The sequence below is a fragment of the Mangifera indica genome, chromosome 13 (genome assembly GCF_011075055.1).
Source record: "Mangifera indica cultivar Alphonso chromosome 13, CATAS_Mindica_2.1, whole genome shotgun sequence".
NCBI classification, from domain to species: Eukaryota; Viridiplantae; Streptophyta; class Magnoliopsida; order Sapindales; family Anacardiaceae; genus Mangifera; species Mangifera indica.
This window is the reverse complement of record NC_058149.1, coordinates 7,132,115-7,148,811: the sequence shown is the minus strand read 5'-3', so window position 1 is coordinate 7,148,811 and position 16,697 is coordinate 7,132,115. Positions and strand designations below refer to the sequence as shown.

Genomic DNA, 16,697 nt, shown 5'->3' with positions numbered 1-16,697 from the left:
GTTATTTCATTGTAGAGAAGTTGAACATCTTTGACATAAGTGCTGATCATATATATGATCTTCTTCAGTTTTAGTTACAACCTAAGTATTATACACACACACACATGAAATTTTCGATATATTTTGTTCAAGTTCTTCTTTGTTTGTAATTGCATTTTTATTACTCTGATTTTTTCTTAATTATTCTAGTAGGTTACCTCTTTATATAGATCGTAGATTTGTTTTTGTTTGAACCTTAGTATCTAAAAGGATTTCGACATAAAATGTTCAAGGGGATCTTGAACTATATCCTAAGCAAGATGCTCAAAAGACAAGCAGGATGTTTTGCTAGAGTCCATATTGGTTTGTGTCTAAATTCAGCTCGAATTTAGGCACTACTGGTTTGATAGATAACTTGTCAGTTACACGTATATAGAGATTGATTCAAACCTAGAGACGAGGTTTATTTAATAATAATTCAAGTGTTTTAGGAAAGAGAGAATTTGGTTGACCATGCTTTGACCAAGGAAACCCGTGATGCAAAATATAAAAGACATGGTACAGCTGGACTAATTTTGTTTACCTGTGCAAGGCCAAAGTGCATATGAAACATACCGACTGTGCATGTTTACATGCCAACTGTGCATGTGTGTTGACGGTGTCTGGTTTGGATGAAATTCTTATTGTACTCAGACACCTGCACATATTTAAGGTGCATTAGAATTAGAGAAAAAAATAAGACTATAAGCACAATAGAAACAGTAGTTATAGGTTTTTTGATTTTCTCTCCTTCTTCCTGTTAATACAAATAATCCAATAAAGAAGCCTAGCAACCTTCTCTTTAGATTGCCTCTTACGTGTTCATGCTCTGCATGGATACCAAGGCATTGCATCTTGAGGGTTGGATAGTGTTCAGTCTCAAGCCACGTAAAGATTTGGAGGAGTCACAAACATAGGTATAAAATCTAAAACACCCTATGTGTGTTTTGTATGTTCATGATTATATGTCTAAAATGGGTGTCTTAGTTAGGGTTTTTTAGGATTCTTTTTTTTTTAATTTTAATTTCGTTGCGATGCCAATTACCAATACCCTGAAAACCCTATAACACAAAACTCGATCCTCTGCCTTTACCATCTTTATGAAAAGCTTCGGCCACTTGTAGTCACCCTAAGTATCGTATGTTATGTCGATATGCTCCATAAAGAATGTGTCGGCCATTGTCTAACTCTATGAGATGACGACCTGTTGCTCATGATGGTGTTGATGTAGTAGTGCTAAGAAGGAATTTACATACTGATGATCGACAAGAAAACATAAATTGTTTTATGTTTTCATGAATGTATAAAACAGTTAAACAAAGTTAATGGATATATACCACTTACATCGTTGGTTAGCCACTGACGTAGATCAACAACCGTGTGCCAAAAAGTGGCTTTGGACTTTGCTCTCATGTAATATATTTCATGGTCTTTTGATGTTGCAACCTCATCGTAGCATTTGAGGAAAGCTTCCTCATGCTTTGTAGTCGAGGAAGGAATGGTTTGAATTTGTTGTTTCACCCTCAGCCTGATTGAATTTGTGTACAGAATGCATATAAGTGAACCTTTTCGAATGACCCTACCATAAGCGGTCTATACCAACTAAAAAAATATATACAATTGTTAATTTAATAATTCATCTTAATTAACACACTCAATGAAATAGGTTAATGTTACCTTATCAACATACTAAGAAAGAGGTTAATGAAATGGGTTAATATTATCTTATCAATGAAATTGATAGTGTGCGTGCATAAGTTGGTGATGAGAATCACATCAACAATTAAGATTATGCTAATGCATGAAATAGCATCGTAATTTATGTTAGATATGCATCAATGGTGAGTTGTTTTCAAACAATGGGAAACTCAAAAAGTGTGAGGAGGTATGCATGAGCGTCATTTATCCTCAGGAATGTACTTTGTGGTAGTCCTTATTCCATGGTAGGAAATTTGGACTTGAAACTGAATTACCCTTTTATTGGTACAATGTTGCTTGGTGGGATTCAGTTGGCTGAATTTTACTTAGTGTACCTTACAGATTCTATTTAAGGCTCGACATTCCAAAAACATTTTAGGTAAATGTTTATTTTTTTGATCTTATCTTTACTTGACTATGAAAGGGAAATAAGTGAGATATGATTTTGGTTATTTCCAATTCAAAATTACAATGACACTTAGAGAGGCTTCTTCACCACTTTGTAGTTTGGAATTGATTCTCATGTAAAGTCCATCTGGATTGTTATTTTTTTCCTTTATATTTTGTAAATTTAATTTTTATAGTTTAAAGTGCATTTTTGTTAGAGGCACATTTGTAAACAAAATAAGATGAATTACAATTTAATTTTGACCGCATTATAACTTGTAAGTAGTAGATTTTTTTGGGAATTAAAAAGATATATGTGAACAGTATCAGATAATCGAAATTGGAGCTAGAATTCAAACCAATCAAATAAGTTTAAGGTGAAAACCTATCTAAACAAATTTGGTTGTGATTCTAAAACTTAAGACCATTCACAGAACACCTCACTCTTACATAATCATATGAAGCATTTGTTGACTCAATGAGTCATTATGCTCTTATTTTGATGATAACAAACTAATATGTCTCTAAGCATATTAACTAATGATTTTACTTGAGTGTGAGCTTAGATTGCAAGAATTGATTTAATGCACTTGAAGGAGTTTCAAGATGGAAATGAAAGAGAAGACTCAATTGAAGAATTCTTGAAGATTTGAAGAAAAACTCAAGTTTAGGTAGACATGTTTATAATTTGGAGCATTCATTTTGATTAGGATATTTACTTGCATGAGATAGCTCACTTGAAAACTCATTTTCATATCTTTCACTTTTTGGGCTAAAATGTCATTTTTCAAACTTATTGGGTTAAGCCAATTTTTTCACCAAAGTTTATTAATTCATTTAAAATGATGAATTTTTGTGAACTATATTTTCATATCTTAAAGTTGGTTTTGAAAGAATTTTCAAAAATGGGTTAAATTGTCACTTTTCAAAGTTTTAGGGGTCAAAAAATTTTTGAAAGTTTAGGGGGTAAAATGTAATAAAATTTGGTCGACCAAACTCCTCGATGGCAGCTTCCGAATTGTCCAGAAGCCATATTTTTTGGCTTTCAGAAATTCGGTTGACCAAATTAAATTTGGTCGACCGAATTTTGGTTTGAATTTTTTAACGGCTAGTGCCACGTAGGCACCACGGGAGTGCCACATCACATCCGGTTGACCAAATTACATCCGATCAATCGAATTGTGCGTTTTCTAGAAAACTAAAACGGCTATTCTTTGTGCACAACGACAACTTTCCTCATTTTCCCCTATATAAACCCAATCAAATTCGTTCGAAAAGAACTTTTGGCACCAAGAACTTTCACATATTTGAGAGCAAATTAGTTTTGAGCTATTTACTTGCAAATTGTTTTCTCTAATCAAAAACCTTACTCATACACTTGGTAATTTCATTTGCATTGGGTTGTACTAAGCTTTAACTTTCATATACACTGTTTGAGAGAGATCATATTTCAATTTCGTACTAAAATTCGGACTATAAAAGAGTGAGGTTCACTCTTGGAGAGATTAGAAAATTTCTAGTTAGAGAAATTGAGCTTTAACATTTGTAAAGGTTAATAGCATCTTGGAAGCTATTTTGGTTGTGAAGAAAAGTTTGGTTGAGGTTTTGGTCAACCAAGGATTAGTGGGATACTCCAAGGGAGAAAGCTTAGAGGAGTGGACGTAGGTCAGGTTGAGCCGAACCACTATACATCGCGTGTTTGATTTTCTCTTCCCTTAAACTCATACTTTATGTTATGTTATTTTGATTGTATTGGTTATTTGAAATATTTTAGTTATTCTCATAAATTTGATTAAAAATAGGCAATACTCATTGATTTGAATAAATTGTTCTAATTCTCTAATTAGGTAAAGATTGTTTTAAATTACCTAATTCACCCCCCCTCTTAGGTCATTCGATCCTACAGCATTGTCAGTGTGAATAATGGAAGCACACCTTGAGTCTCAGATATTATACTCCACTTGAATGATTTACAAAATCATAAAAACTCGTACACCTCCAAACCTATTGCTCGTCACAACATTGTAGAATAAGGTTGTGACACTTTCCCACACCCATTTGAATGCACACCCTTGTTCATATAGTACTTGTAAATGCCCACTAGACAATCTTTCGTGTATTCAACTCATGACACAACCTAATGGTTTCAAATTAGAACATCAATTCCTTAGCACAAGATTTAGTTATTGTGTGAATTCATGATGATACTCTTGAAAGAAAAGCTACGTTTTTCATTAATGACTAAAAGGATGTCAGTTATCTTTAGATTTAAATACATTATAGTATTACAACACCCTTGGAAAATAGTTACTTCTATCTTGTGGCACACAATACCCCTCAATACATCCACCCTAAGCATTTGTATTGAACTTTGCATATTGTCTATTCTCAATATCACTTGTTGCACTCTTGTATCAACTTTCCACCACTAGTTGTACCCAACGTTTGGCTTAGCACTCTCTAATGTATTATTGCAAGTATATGCGATATCTCTTACACTCTCCATACTTGCTACTTTTATCATAACATTATGGAATAAGGTCGAGGCACTAGGCTTTCCTATTGAAACCCCAATTTTATTTCACATCTCTAATAGTTTTATTATTGCATTAATTCAATTTGAAAAAAGAAAGATAAAAAAAATTATAAAATAAAAAATATTTCAGTTTTCATGGATAAAATTTATGAAAACAAGTCAAATGTAAATCATGAAAATCATATCACAGTATCGATGAAAATCCATGTTAACGTCTCTAAATTGATAAATATAGCATTATTAAAAGCTTTTGGAAGTTGCGGAAAGAATCTTTGCATAAAAAAATTAGAAATAATTCTGGAAGCAACTGATTTTGACCTTATTCTAATAGGGTAATTTGTAGTTGTGCTGTCACAAGAATGTCTATAAATTGTTCTTTACGCATAACTTAGAAAGTAGAGAAATAATAAAATAAAAATAATGTGGAAGCTGAAGATTTCAGAAGGAAATGATGGATGTGTTAAAAGTGTAAACAATCACACAGGCAGACAGTTCTGGGAATTTAAACCAGAGCTTGGAACACCTGAAGAAAAAGCACAAGTTGAAATTCTTCGGAAGCACTTCACCAAAAATCGCTTTCAACAAAAGCATAGTTCTGATCTTATTATGAGACTTCAGGTAAATTCATTATATTTAGATTATAGTTATATATTTTTTGAAGGTCATTTTGAAGTTTTTTATTTTTATAGTTTGCAAAGGAGAATCCATGTGAGATGAATTTGCTTCCTGAGAAAGTGAAAATAACAAGTGAAAAAGAAATAACGGAGGAATTGGTGGCTAATACATTGAGAAGAAGCCTGAGATTCTATTCAACTCTTCAAACTGAGGATGGCTTCTGGCCTGACGATTATGGTGGCCCTTTGTTTCTTCTTCCTGCCTTGGTATGCTTGCTATTAGACATATTTATTTTATCTTTATATTCCCTTATTTTGTTCTATTTTCATTCTAACGTTCATAGGAAAATCCTTGGATTACGTTTTTTTTTTTTTAAAAGGCAGGAAAATTTTGGAAATGGGTGCCCTTTGTTGAGATGGCTAGCCAGCCTTTCCTTATATTTAATTTTAGCAATAATATTCTCTATGCTACTTTTTTTTTCAAATTTTAAATAATCTTTTAATTAGTTGGTTGTAATGATATATTATTTTGATAATTTATTTTTTATTATTAATATTACTTTTTTATTTATAAATAATAAAATATTACAGTAACTTTTATTACCAATAATGTTATGATAGGTATTATAAGAATAAATTTTATTATCAAATTCACTTTATATTTTAAAAAATTATTAAGGTAATTTTCATTTTGTTACAATTATATTCTTACTTATTAATTTTGTAAGGCAAAAATACTTTCTTTTTTAATTAACATAACAAGTAATACGAAATATATTTTTGAATAATTATACCCAAAAATATTTAAATAAAATAGTATTTTGGTTTTCTTTTATTATATCTAAATAAACACAATAATTATTTCTACCTACTAATTTTTATTAAACTGATATAAATTTATATCCAATAATCTTTAAGATAATCTATTTTAATTTTTTAAATAAAAGATTACCCCAACTATCTTAATGTGAAATAATTAGATGAGCGAATATAAAAAGTGAATTGACTAAATATTGAATTAAAATAAAGAGTATGACAGTGAAAGTGTATTGTCGGATTAATCCAATAATCTATGTCAAGTTTTTCATTAAAGGACACTTAAACAAGTTGGAATCAAGAGGAAATAAGTATTCTTTGATTCTTATCTTATAGAATCAGAAACTAATTTGTCGTTAAGTGACAAAAGGCATCCATCCCGCATGCAGAGACAGGCAGATTACAACCATCTCATGATAAATAAAAGGCCAAAAGACTTATTCCTACCCAAGGTATAGTAAAATCTCAAACTCCTACCTTCCAACTTTTAAAAACCCAAACACTCACTTATTACCAAATTTTTGTTAAAAATTTCAGTTAGAGTTAAAGGTAAAACCGTTATTTATAAAAAAAAGTTAAAGTTTTATCAAATTTTCTTTTCCCATATTTCAAAACTTATATTTTCCCCCACCCAAAGTTTGAAAAGTGCAAAAACCCTCTAGCGTTTGTTCCTCTTCCTTCGACACTGATTTCTCCTTCTCCGGCCATCAATTGTCCTCTCTCCCTCTCCCTCTGGTCTCTCTCACTTGCCTCTTTGACCATTTTCGATCAAAGAGGAAGATAATCGATCTTCATCTGAGATGAAAAGGATTCGTCTTCATCTGAAAGACGAAGACGACGTATCATCATCTTAGACAAAGACCGTCCGTCTTTATCTCCAATAGAAAACGACTGGAGAGGCAAAGAAGAGAGACCGGAAGAGAGATAAGGGGTGAGGGAGGACGAGCAACAGCCAAGGAAGGAGAAATCAGTGCCAAAGGAAGAGGAACAAACCCTAAGGGGGGTTTTTGCACTTTTCAAACTTTGGTTGGCGAAAATGTAAGTTTTTATGTATGGGAGAGGAAAATATAATAAAACTTTAATTTTTTTAATAAATAACGATTTTACCCCTAATCTTAAATGAAATGTTTTTACAGAAATTTGGTTATAGGTAGGTGTTTGGGTTTTTGAAAGTTAGAGGATGGGACTTGGGATTTCACTATACCTTGGGTGGGAATAAGTCCTTTGGCCTAAATAAAATTCTATTCCTTTTCAAAATTTGTCCTTGCCCCCACATTGTCACGCCCACAAACTTTGTTTATTTATTGTACTTAATTATTGTACAATTATAAATCTTTAATTGCATTTATGAATATTTATTTCTGATGAAATTGAGTGGATGATCGCAAGATTACTAAATCAATAAATTTGAACTAAATAAAGAATAATATTTCTAGCCCTTACCTCGCTCAAAGATTGTTAAAAAATAAATCTAATAGAATTAATAATTGTTAGACATAATTAAACAATGCTTAACAATATAAGAGATTGTTTATTTATAATATGATTGCTAATAAAAATGAACAATGATCTTCCAAAAGTTTCATGATTAAAGAATAAAGCAATTGCACACAAGAGGAAGTAAAATAATGATAGATTTTTTTTTTTTTTTATAATTGTTTAGGTGATTGGCTTATATGTTACTGGAGCCTTAGATGCAATACTACATTTGGAACATCGGAAAGAGATGCTACGCTATTTGTATAACCACCAGGTATTTATTTGTTAATTTCTTTCAGATTTTTTTGATCAAGTGGTATATAATTCAACTTACTGAATAAAAAATATTGTAGAATAAAGATGGGGGTTGGGGATTACATATAGAAGGATGCAGCACAATGTTTTGTACAGCACTCTCCTATGTGGCTCTAAGATTGCTCGGAGAAGAAATGGATGGTGGCGATGGCGCCATGGAGAAAGCTCGAAAGTGGATCATTGATCGGGGTGGTGTTACTTCCATTCCATCTTGGGGAAAGATGTGGCTTTCGGTTTGTTTTATTTTTTTTTTCTTTTCTCATAATAATTTAATAATATTACAATAATTTATATAAATTACAAATATACTTGGCAGATACTTGGTGTATACGAGTGGAGTGGTAACAATCCTTTACTCCCCGAGATGTGGGTTGTGCCTAAGTTTGTTCCGATTCATCCAAGACGGATTTGGTGTCACAGTCGAATGGTATATTTGGCAATGTCATATTTATATGGCAAGAGATTTGTGGGAACAATTAATCTTCTTATAATTTCTCTTAGAAGAGAGCTTTTCACTCTTCCTTATCACTATGTTGATTGGGATCATGCCAGAAATCAATGTGCCAAAGTACGTATTTATTTCTATCTCTATCTCTCTCTATTTTCTACCTACCAATATTATTATCAAATATCAATCTTCTATACTTATATCTTTGCATGTCACTTTCATATTATATTATTTCTTTGTTTTTATCTCTATCTCTGCCTTTATGAGATTATATGCATGATTATTCATATATTAATAAAATAACTGAACACTAGATCTAATTAGATTTAAGATTTAAAGGGTAAAATCAAATACACAACAACTTCTACTCTTTTTCAGCTCATATTGTTTGTCTCATTCAACCACATATTTTTCTATTAAATGGGATTGCAATACTACATATCTAATTTTTATATAGTTCAATTAAACTATAGCTCTACCTAGAAGTCTCCTTGTTTACAATTCATTACTAATTGAAGTATTTGCATATTTGATTATTAGGAGGACCTTTACTACCCTCACCCAATGATACAAGACATAATATGGAGTTGTACTGACAAGTTTGTGGAACCTCTTCTAATGAAATGGCCTATGCGTAAGTTGATGAGAGAAGCTGCTCTCAAAACAATAATCAAACACATCCACCATGAAGATGAAACCACTAACTATATATGCCTTGGACCTGTTAATAAAATACTCAACATGGTGTGTTGTTGGGTGGAGGACCCTGATTCTCTAGCTTTTAAGCTTCTCCTTCCAAGAATTAAAGACTATCTTTGGATAGCTGAAGATGGAATGAAAATGCAAGGCTACAATGGATCTCAATTCTGGGATGCTGCTTTTACTGTTCAAGCTATCCTTTCTACTAACCTTCTTCATTCAGAATATGCTGCTTTGTCCATGCTTAAGCAAACACACAATTTCATCAAAACTACTCAAGTATGTGAAAGGTTTCATTATAAATAATGTGCCAGCATAATGGAAATAATAAAACAATGTTTACCCACTTTGATTAGGATAAAGTAACACACAATCACGTAATGATACATAATTGTGTATCTATTTATGTACTTAAAATGGGTATATATAGTATTACTTTAATGAAAATTTATAGTAATTTGTTTATAATTTATGTATATATATATTTCACTTGAAAACTAATCTATTTTGAATATTCTTTTTCAATTTAAATTAGGTTCGAACAGATAGCTCAGATGATGTGAGTTATTGGTATCGCCACATTTCTAAGGGAGGATGGCCATTCTCTACTCTAGATAATGGTTGGCATGTGTCAGATTGCACTGCTGAGGGATTAAAGGTACCGTAATTCAGCTTACTTTTTAATTATATATTTTAATTCATTTATTTTAAAGTTTTAAACCAATATTCATCACAGGCAGCAATCTTGTTGTCGCAAATGCCTTCTAATATTGTGGGAGAAGCAATGCCAATAAATCAATTATACGACACCGTTAATGTGATTTGATCCTTGCAGGTATTTAAGAATGTGAATGATGAATTAATATATAAGCAAAAACTAACTAATGGAATTTTGTATGCATTCTAACAGAACAAAAATGGAGGTTTTGCGTCATATGAACTCACAAGATCTTATGCATGGTTGGAGGTACGTAATTCATAAATATAAATTAATCTCTCCTTGGATTAATCAAATTAAATTATTTAAATTTTAACCACGGTAAAATATTTTATGCTTCTGTTCTATCTTCCTCAGATCATGAATCCGGCTGAAATATTTGGAGATATTATGATAGATTATCAGTAAGATCATACAACTCAATATATTTATCAATGAATGGTGATCGAAATTATTAATTAAAACTTAACATATATACAGATATGTGGAATGCACATCAGCAGCAATTCAAGGCCTAAAGTCATTCATGAAAAAGTATCCAGGCCATCGAACAAAAGAAATAGAAATATCAATTGCAAAGGCAGTCAAGTTCATTGAAAGCATACAACAACCAGATGGCTCATGGTAAAAACTATACAACACCCTGCTAATATACAAGCATTGGTTAAAATTGGTCAAACGTTTTATTTCTATAATATTAAGAGGAAAAAAGAAAGAATTAATGTTGTGGAATGACTAAAAATAGGTATGGGAGTTGGGGATTGTGCTTCACTTATGGAACATGGTTTGGAATAAAAGGGTTGGTGAGTAGTGGAAAGACATATGGAAGTAACAATAGCATCAAAAAGGCATGTGAGTTTTTGTTATCAAAGGAACTTCCTTGTGGAGGCTGGGGAGAGAGCTACCTTTTAAGCCAAAACAAGGTCAGAAAGCTATTGAAACCAAACCCCTTTATCTATTCAATAAAGCTATGTATATATATTATTTAGTATATAGTTAGGTTCACAAAAAATACGTTATTATGTGATTAGGTGATTTTAAATTAAAAATTAAATATTACGTAATCACATGATAATATATCATCTTTATACCTAATTGTGTACTTAAAGTGTGTGCATATAACATTGCTTTTATTTGAGTATTTGTAATTCTAAAATAAAGAGTGATATATGATTTCTGTAAATAAACAGGTATATACAAATCTTCCAGGAAATAAAGCACATCTAGTAAACACTGCATGGGCAATGTTAGCTCTCATTGAGGCAGGCCAAGTATGCATATGAATAACATTATACTTTTTTTTTAATTAAAATAAAACAATCATTTTTTTTTTTTTTGGGTTGTGAATTAGGGCTATAGAGATCCAGTTCCATTGCATCATGCAGCTAAAGTGCTCATTGATTTGCAAATGGAAAATGGAGATTTCCCACAACAGGTAACTAACATACTTTTCTTTAGCAACTGAGGTGCAAGTTTCCTTTTTGCATTTTGACAAAACTAATTTATACCTTTTTCAAAAAGTTTTCCTAATAACAAATTAAGTAGATGCCATGCTTTTATTTCATTACCCATGAACTACTTAATTTGCAATATAGTACATACTCTTAATTTCAAAGACATTAATGTGTTCACTTTGTTTTTATATTGATAGGAAATCATTGGACTCTTCAACAAGAATTGCATGATAAGTTATTCAGCTTATAGAAATATCTTTCCCATATGGGCTCTGGGAGAATATCGCAATCGTGTGTTGCTGTCATTGAAAGAATATTAATGTACATTTTAAAATAATAATAATAATAATACTCCCCACAACTAGGGGGTAAAATTGCAAAATGTAATGTAACAAGTTTCTCTTTACGCATATTTTAACTGGTGGTTAGAAATGTTTATATTGTAGATGTATTTGACAAATCATGAATATTTGTAATAACATATTTTAGGTTGTGTTTTATAATGTTGTATGCATATATATTGTATTATGTGATCATATGTCTAAAATACGAATCTTATTATCTGGATATATATGACAGTTTATTTATCTTCATTTGTTGATATGATATTTTTGTTATTATTATAAAATTATTATATTAATTATATTTTGACATGACATTATTATTATATGATATTATTTTTATTTTTTGATCATATCTAAGTATATGATATTATTTTTGTATTTTGTCCATATTTATTTTAAAGAGACAATTGTGTTATTTCATGGTAGTTAAGGTGAACATCTTTGGACATAAGTGTTGATCATATATATGATCTTCTTTAGTTTTAGTTACAGCCTAAGTACTATATATATACACACACACATACATGAATTTTCTGATATATTTTGTTGAAGTTCGTCTTTGTTTGTGTTGAATCTTAATATTTTGATGATGATAAAAATCTAAGTTTAATTTACTAATATGTCCAAAGAATGCTGAAATACATTACAAAATAGACAAAATGTGAAATTTGCAAATAAATCTGGATCAAGAAAATATTGGTGAAAATTGGTCGCCCATGAGCAAACTGTGATCAACCATTCAACCTTCTAGAAATAAAATGATATCGTCCAGCCAGGACCCAAAATAAATATTCATGCTTTTAAATATAAATTTAGTTCGCCCATGAACTTGAGCAATAAATGTCCCAGTTGGGACATTTGAAACTTGTCCCACCCATGACCTCTCTCCTTACATTTTCTTGCCAAGTGTCATCTCTAACCAATTGCTTGCCACCATGTGTCTAGGAAAGCTTCAAATATTGTCATGTGTCTATTTCCATTAAATGTCCCAGTTAGGACATTTGAAAACCTTCTCAGTCGTGACATTTTCATCTGAATTGTTGTCAACTTTGTCCAATGCGTCACTGTCATGTGTCAAAATATTTATTGTCCCAATCAGATTATTCTGAAAATTATCTCAGTTGTGACATTTTCATCTGAATTACTGTCAGATTTGTCCAATGCATTACTGCCACATGTCAAAATATTTATTATCCCAGTCAGCCCATTCTGAAAATTATCCCAACCGTGATACAAAATCTGGTATAAGTGTGATGCATGTAAAATTTGTCGCTCCCGTGCAATTTTTTTCAAAGCTTTCCAGCCATGTCATTCTTAAAATTAAACCTATACTTCAACCGTGCACAACCCCGCATATAATCGTTCAAGCTTCTAGATTGTTTTTTAAACTCAGAAATAAAGCAAGCCACCTGTGACACGATTTTGCTACCCATGTTGAAAGTTATCTGTTGAAACATTTAAACCTATCCGTTGCAACTCTGATTGAGGTCATTTTTTCTTTGTCGAATTTTTTTAGAAGATTGTCAACAAAAACTTAACCCAACAGGAATCAAAATATCTCTATAAATTTGGCTTCAAATTGAAAAGCAGGGTGATGAGAAAAAAGGAGAAGAAAAATCAAAAGACACAAAATGGAAAAACTAAAAACATTATTACTTTGATTTCTTTGTAACTCTCCGTGAGCTTCAAACTTTTATTTTTTGAGAGTTCTGATCACTTAAACTTGTTTATATCTTGTAATCAAATATTGTGAGCGTAATTTTATATCAACTAGTGTAGTGGGTGAAATCCCAGATATACTGCCTATAGAAAATTGTTCAAGAGATATTAAAACTCCAAGACGGTTTGCTTAGAGAAGTGGACGTAGGAGGCTTGCAAGAGAAAGCTTTGAACCACTCTAAATGAGCATTTCTACAACTCTATCTCCTTAAATATTATTTGTTATTATTGATATTTATTGTTATTTATTGTTGTTATTATTGATATTTATTGTTATTTATTGTTGTAGTTAATATTGACATTCGTTGTTACTGTTATTAGTTATTTCAGCTTGTTATTTGTCTCTGTTGTTGTTATTGTTTATTCCTGCTTTAAAGTTTATTACTATTGAATTTATTGTTGGTATTTTAGTTGTGTGGTTTGTAAAGTTTGCTCTAGAATTTGTTACAGTGTATCATTTAATTTATTTTTTAAGAACCTATTTACCTCTTTCTAGGTTCATATTAGCCATTACAAGAGTGTTTAACAATTGGTATCAGAATTTGGACTCTAGTTTTATTAAAATTTAACGATTTTTAGAGATACGATCCAATTTCTTAGTGGCTAATACACTTACTCCTATTTTTGCTGAAGGGCAATGCACCACTAAGCTTCCCTTATTTTGTGGAACAAATTATACCCGATGGAAAATTAGAATAAGGCTTCATGTTAGGTCTATTGACTTTAAATTATGGCAAATTATTGAACATGGTTATTTAGTGCTAACAGACCCTAGAACTAATGAACCTAAAAATGAAATGGATTTTAATGATGAAGATGAAAAGATGATGAGCTTAAATGCTAAAGCTATTAATATCTTATTTTGTGCTCCTGATGGTACAGAATTTAATAAGGTATCGACTTATGAGTCTACTAAAGAAGTTTGGACTATACTTCAAACCACACATGAAGGAACAAGCCAAGTTAAAAGTAAAAAATCGAGCTTCTCTTTCAGGAATATGAATTATTTGAAATGAAGTCTGGAGAAAATATAACCGACATGTACAAACGATTCTCTAACTTAGTGAACGATCTTAAAGGGCTCAGAAAGAGGTTTGAGACGATCGAATTGGTAAAGAAGACTTTGAGATCATTACCAAATTTGTGGACCATAAAGGTAACGGCTATTAAGGAGTCCAAGGATCTTAGCAAGATAGGAATAGATGAACTCATAAGAAGTCTTCTTACCTATAAAATGAAAAGAAAACCAAAAGAAGAAGAAGTTAAGACTAAAAGAGATATTGCATTAAAGGTTGTGGATGAAAAGGAAGAGGAAGAAAATTCTTCCATGGATGAGGATGATGTAAGTCTCTTAGCTAGAAAGTTTAGCAAATTTCTATCAAGATCAAAAAGGAACAAAGGAAAAGGGTTTGTTAGACAAAGAGGAACAAAGGAAGAGGGCGAAAAGAGCAACAATGAGATAATATGTTATGAATGCAAGAAATTGGGCCATATTCGCCAAGATTGTCCTATGAAAAAGAAGAAGAAGGATAAAAAGGAGAAGAGATTCAAGAAGAAAGTGTTTGTTACCACTTGAAGTGGAAGCAATGACTCAAGTGATGAAAATGAGTCAGAGGAAGAAAAAGCCAACATATGTTTCATGGCCAAGAGTGATTCAGAAGATGAGGTAAATGATTCAAACTCATACTCTTTGCATGAATTACAAGATGCATTTGAAAACTTGATGGATGAGTATGAAAACATAAAGCAAAGTATAAATCATTAAAGAAAAAATTAATTTGCATTAAAAAAGAACATGATATACTTTCACATGATCATGATGGGTTGACTAAGAAATATGATATTGTTTGAAGTGAAAAGGATTTATGCCAAAAAGAATTAACATGCATGTAAGAGGAACATGAAGAATTAAAGAAAAAGTTATCTAGTTCAAATGAATTATTTTGAAATTTTTAAAATAAGTACTAAGAGGTTGGATGAGATGCTTGTATCTCAAAAAAGTGGTCTTAATAAGGAAGGATTAGGGTATAATGGAAGTAACCTTTTTCAAACGCATGTAGGCTTTTAAAGAAACCTCATGCATTACATATGAAATGCAAATCTTGTTCATTCATTGGGCATACTATTAGACATTGTCCAATTAGGAATGGTAAACCTTTCAAAGTGTAGAATATGGCTTAAAGGTGCTAAGGAGATTTTGGTCATTATAGAACTTATTAGGGTCTGTAATGTCATTTTGTACATGGAGGGCAGTTTGGTCCTTTTGCTGAAATGTAACCCTAAGTATATTAAGGTTGAGTGCTCATTTTTGATATAATGAGTCGGCTCCCTGGTTTGCTTTGCTCTGCTCCATTTTTGCAGTTAGGGTTTCTGTTCTTGTTCTTTGATTTTAGTTGAGCCAAAGAGAAATCTCCAGGTTTTCTCCGATTGTGCGTGTGTCTTGAGTCTTGTAGAAGGCTTGCTAAGAGGCATTGTTTCACGGTGGATTATATCGTGGGAGGTGTAAATCGGAGGGTATTCTGTAAGTTGTAATCGCTTGTGTTCTATAGTGGATTCGACTAAGAGACTTGTCTCTGCCTTGGATGTAGGGTTTCAAATCGAAACCTGAACCAAGTATTTCTTGTGTTCTTTGTTTCTGTTCTTGTTGATTTCGTATACTGTATTATTCTATTTGATTGCTTGCTAATCTTGATAATCTTGTATGAACGTTCTTAACAAACCTAATTAGATCTAACAAGTGGTATCAGAGCCAGTTAGGGTTTTATGTTCTGAATGTTCTGATTGATCGATTTCTGGTGATTTCTTTAAATTTTTGCCTTTATATATATTCTCTAATATTACTAATCTTGCTTCTTGCCAAAAAATTATAAAGTAAATTGTTAGCAAAGAAGAATGGGTTCAACCAGAATCGATGTCGAGAAATTTGATGGCAAAGGCGATTTCAACATGTGGAAAAAGAAGATGTATGCGGTACTGGTGCATCAGAAATGTGCAAAGGCATTGGGAAAACCATCTGAATTTCTAGAAGGTATGACTGATGTTGAAATAGCTGAGGTAATGGAAACAGCTTATAGTCTATTAATTTTACATCTGTCTGATAATGTGTTACGGAAAATTGATGATATTGATACTGCTACAAAAATATGGCTAAAACTAGAATCCCTATATATGACTAAATCATTGATAAATAAAATATATTTGAAAGAACAGTTGTTTGGATTTAAAATGGACCCCACTAAGTCTTTAGATGATAATCTTGATGAGTTTCACAGAATTGTTATTGATCTGAATAGTATTGATGAAAAAATATCAGATGAAAATCACGCAATAATAATTCTGAATGCTTTACCTGAATCTTTTAAGGATGTTAAAGCTGCTATAAAATATGGGAGAGATTCTTTGTCATTGGATGAAGTTTTAGGAGCCCTAAGGTCTAAAGATTTAGAAATAAA

At 31.5% G+C, this 16,697-nt stretch overlaps 1 protein-coding gene across 1 annotated transcript; it reads left to right on the top strand.

Moving 5' to 3' along the window:
* Positions 1-5,050: 5,050 nt before the first annotated feature.
* LOC123194145 (cycloartenol synthase 2-like) lies at positions 5,051-11,502 on the top strand. The gene is given in 15 exon segments (XM_044607311.1): positions 5,051-5,257; positions 5,329-5,520; positions 7,733-7,822; positions 7,902-8,096; positions 8,180-8,431; positions 8,852-9,289; positions 9,546-9,668; positions 9,747-9,845; positions 9,921-9,977; positions 10,086-10,132; positions 10,209-10,352; positions 10,474-10,651; positions 10,919-10,999; positions 11,080-11,163; positions 11,380-11,502. Coding segments are annotated over 15 exon segments (2,301 nt in total). The 5' UTR covers positions 5,051-5,059.
* Positions 11,503-16,697: the final 5,195 nt, after the last annotated feature.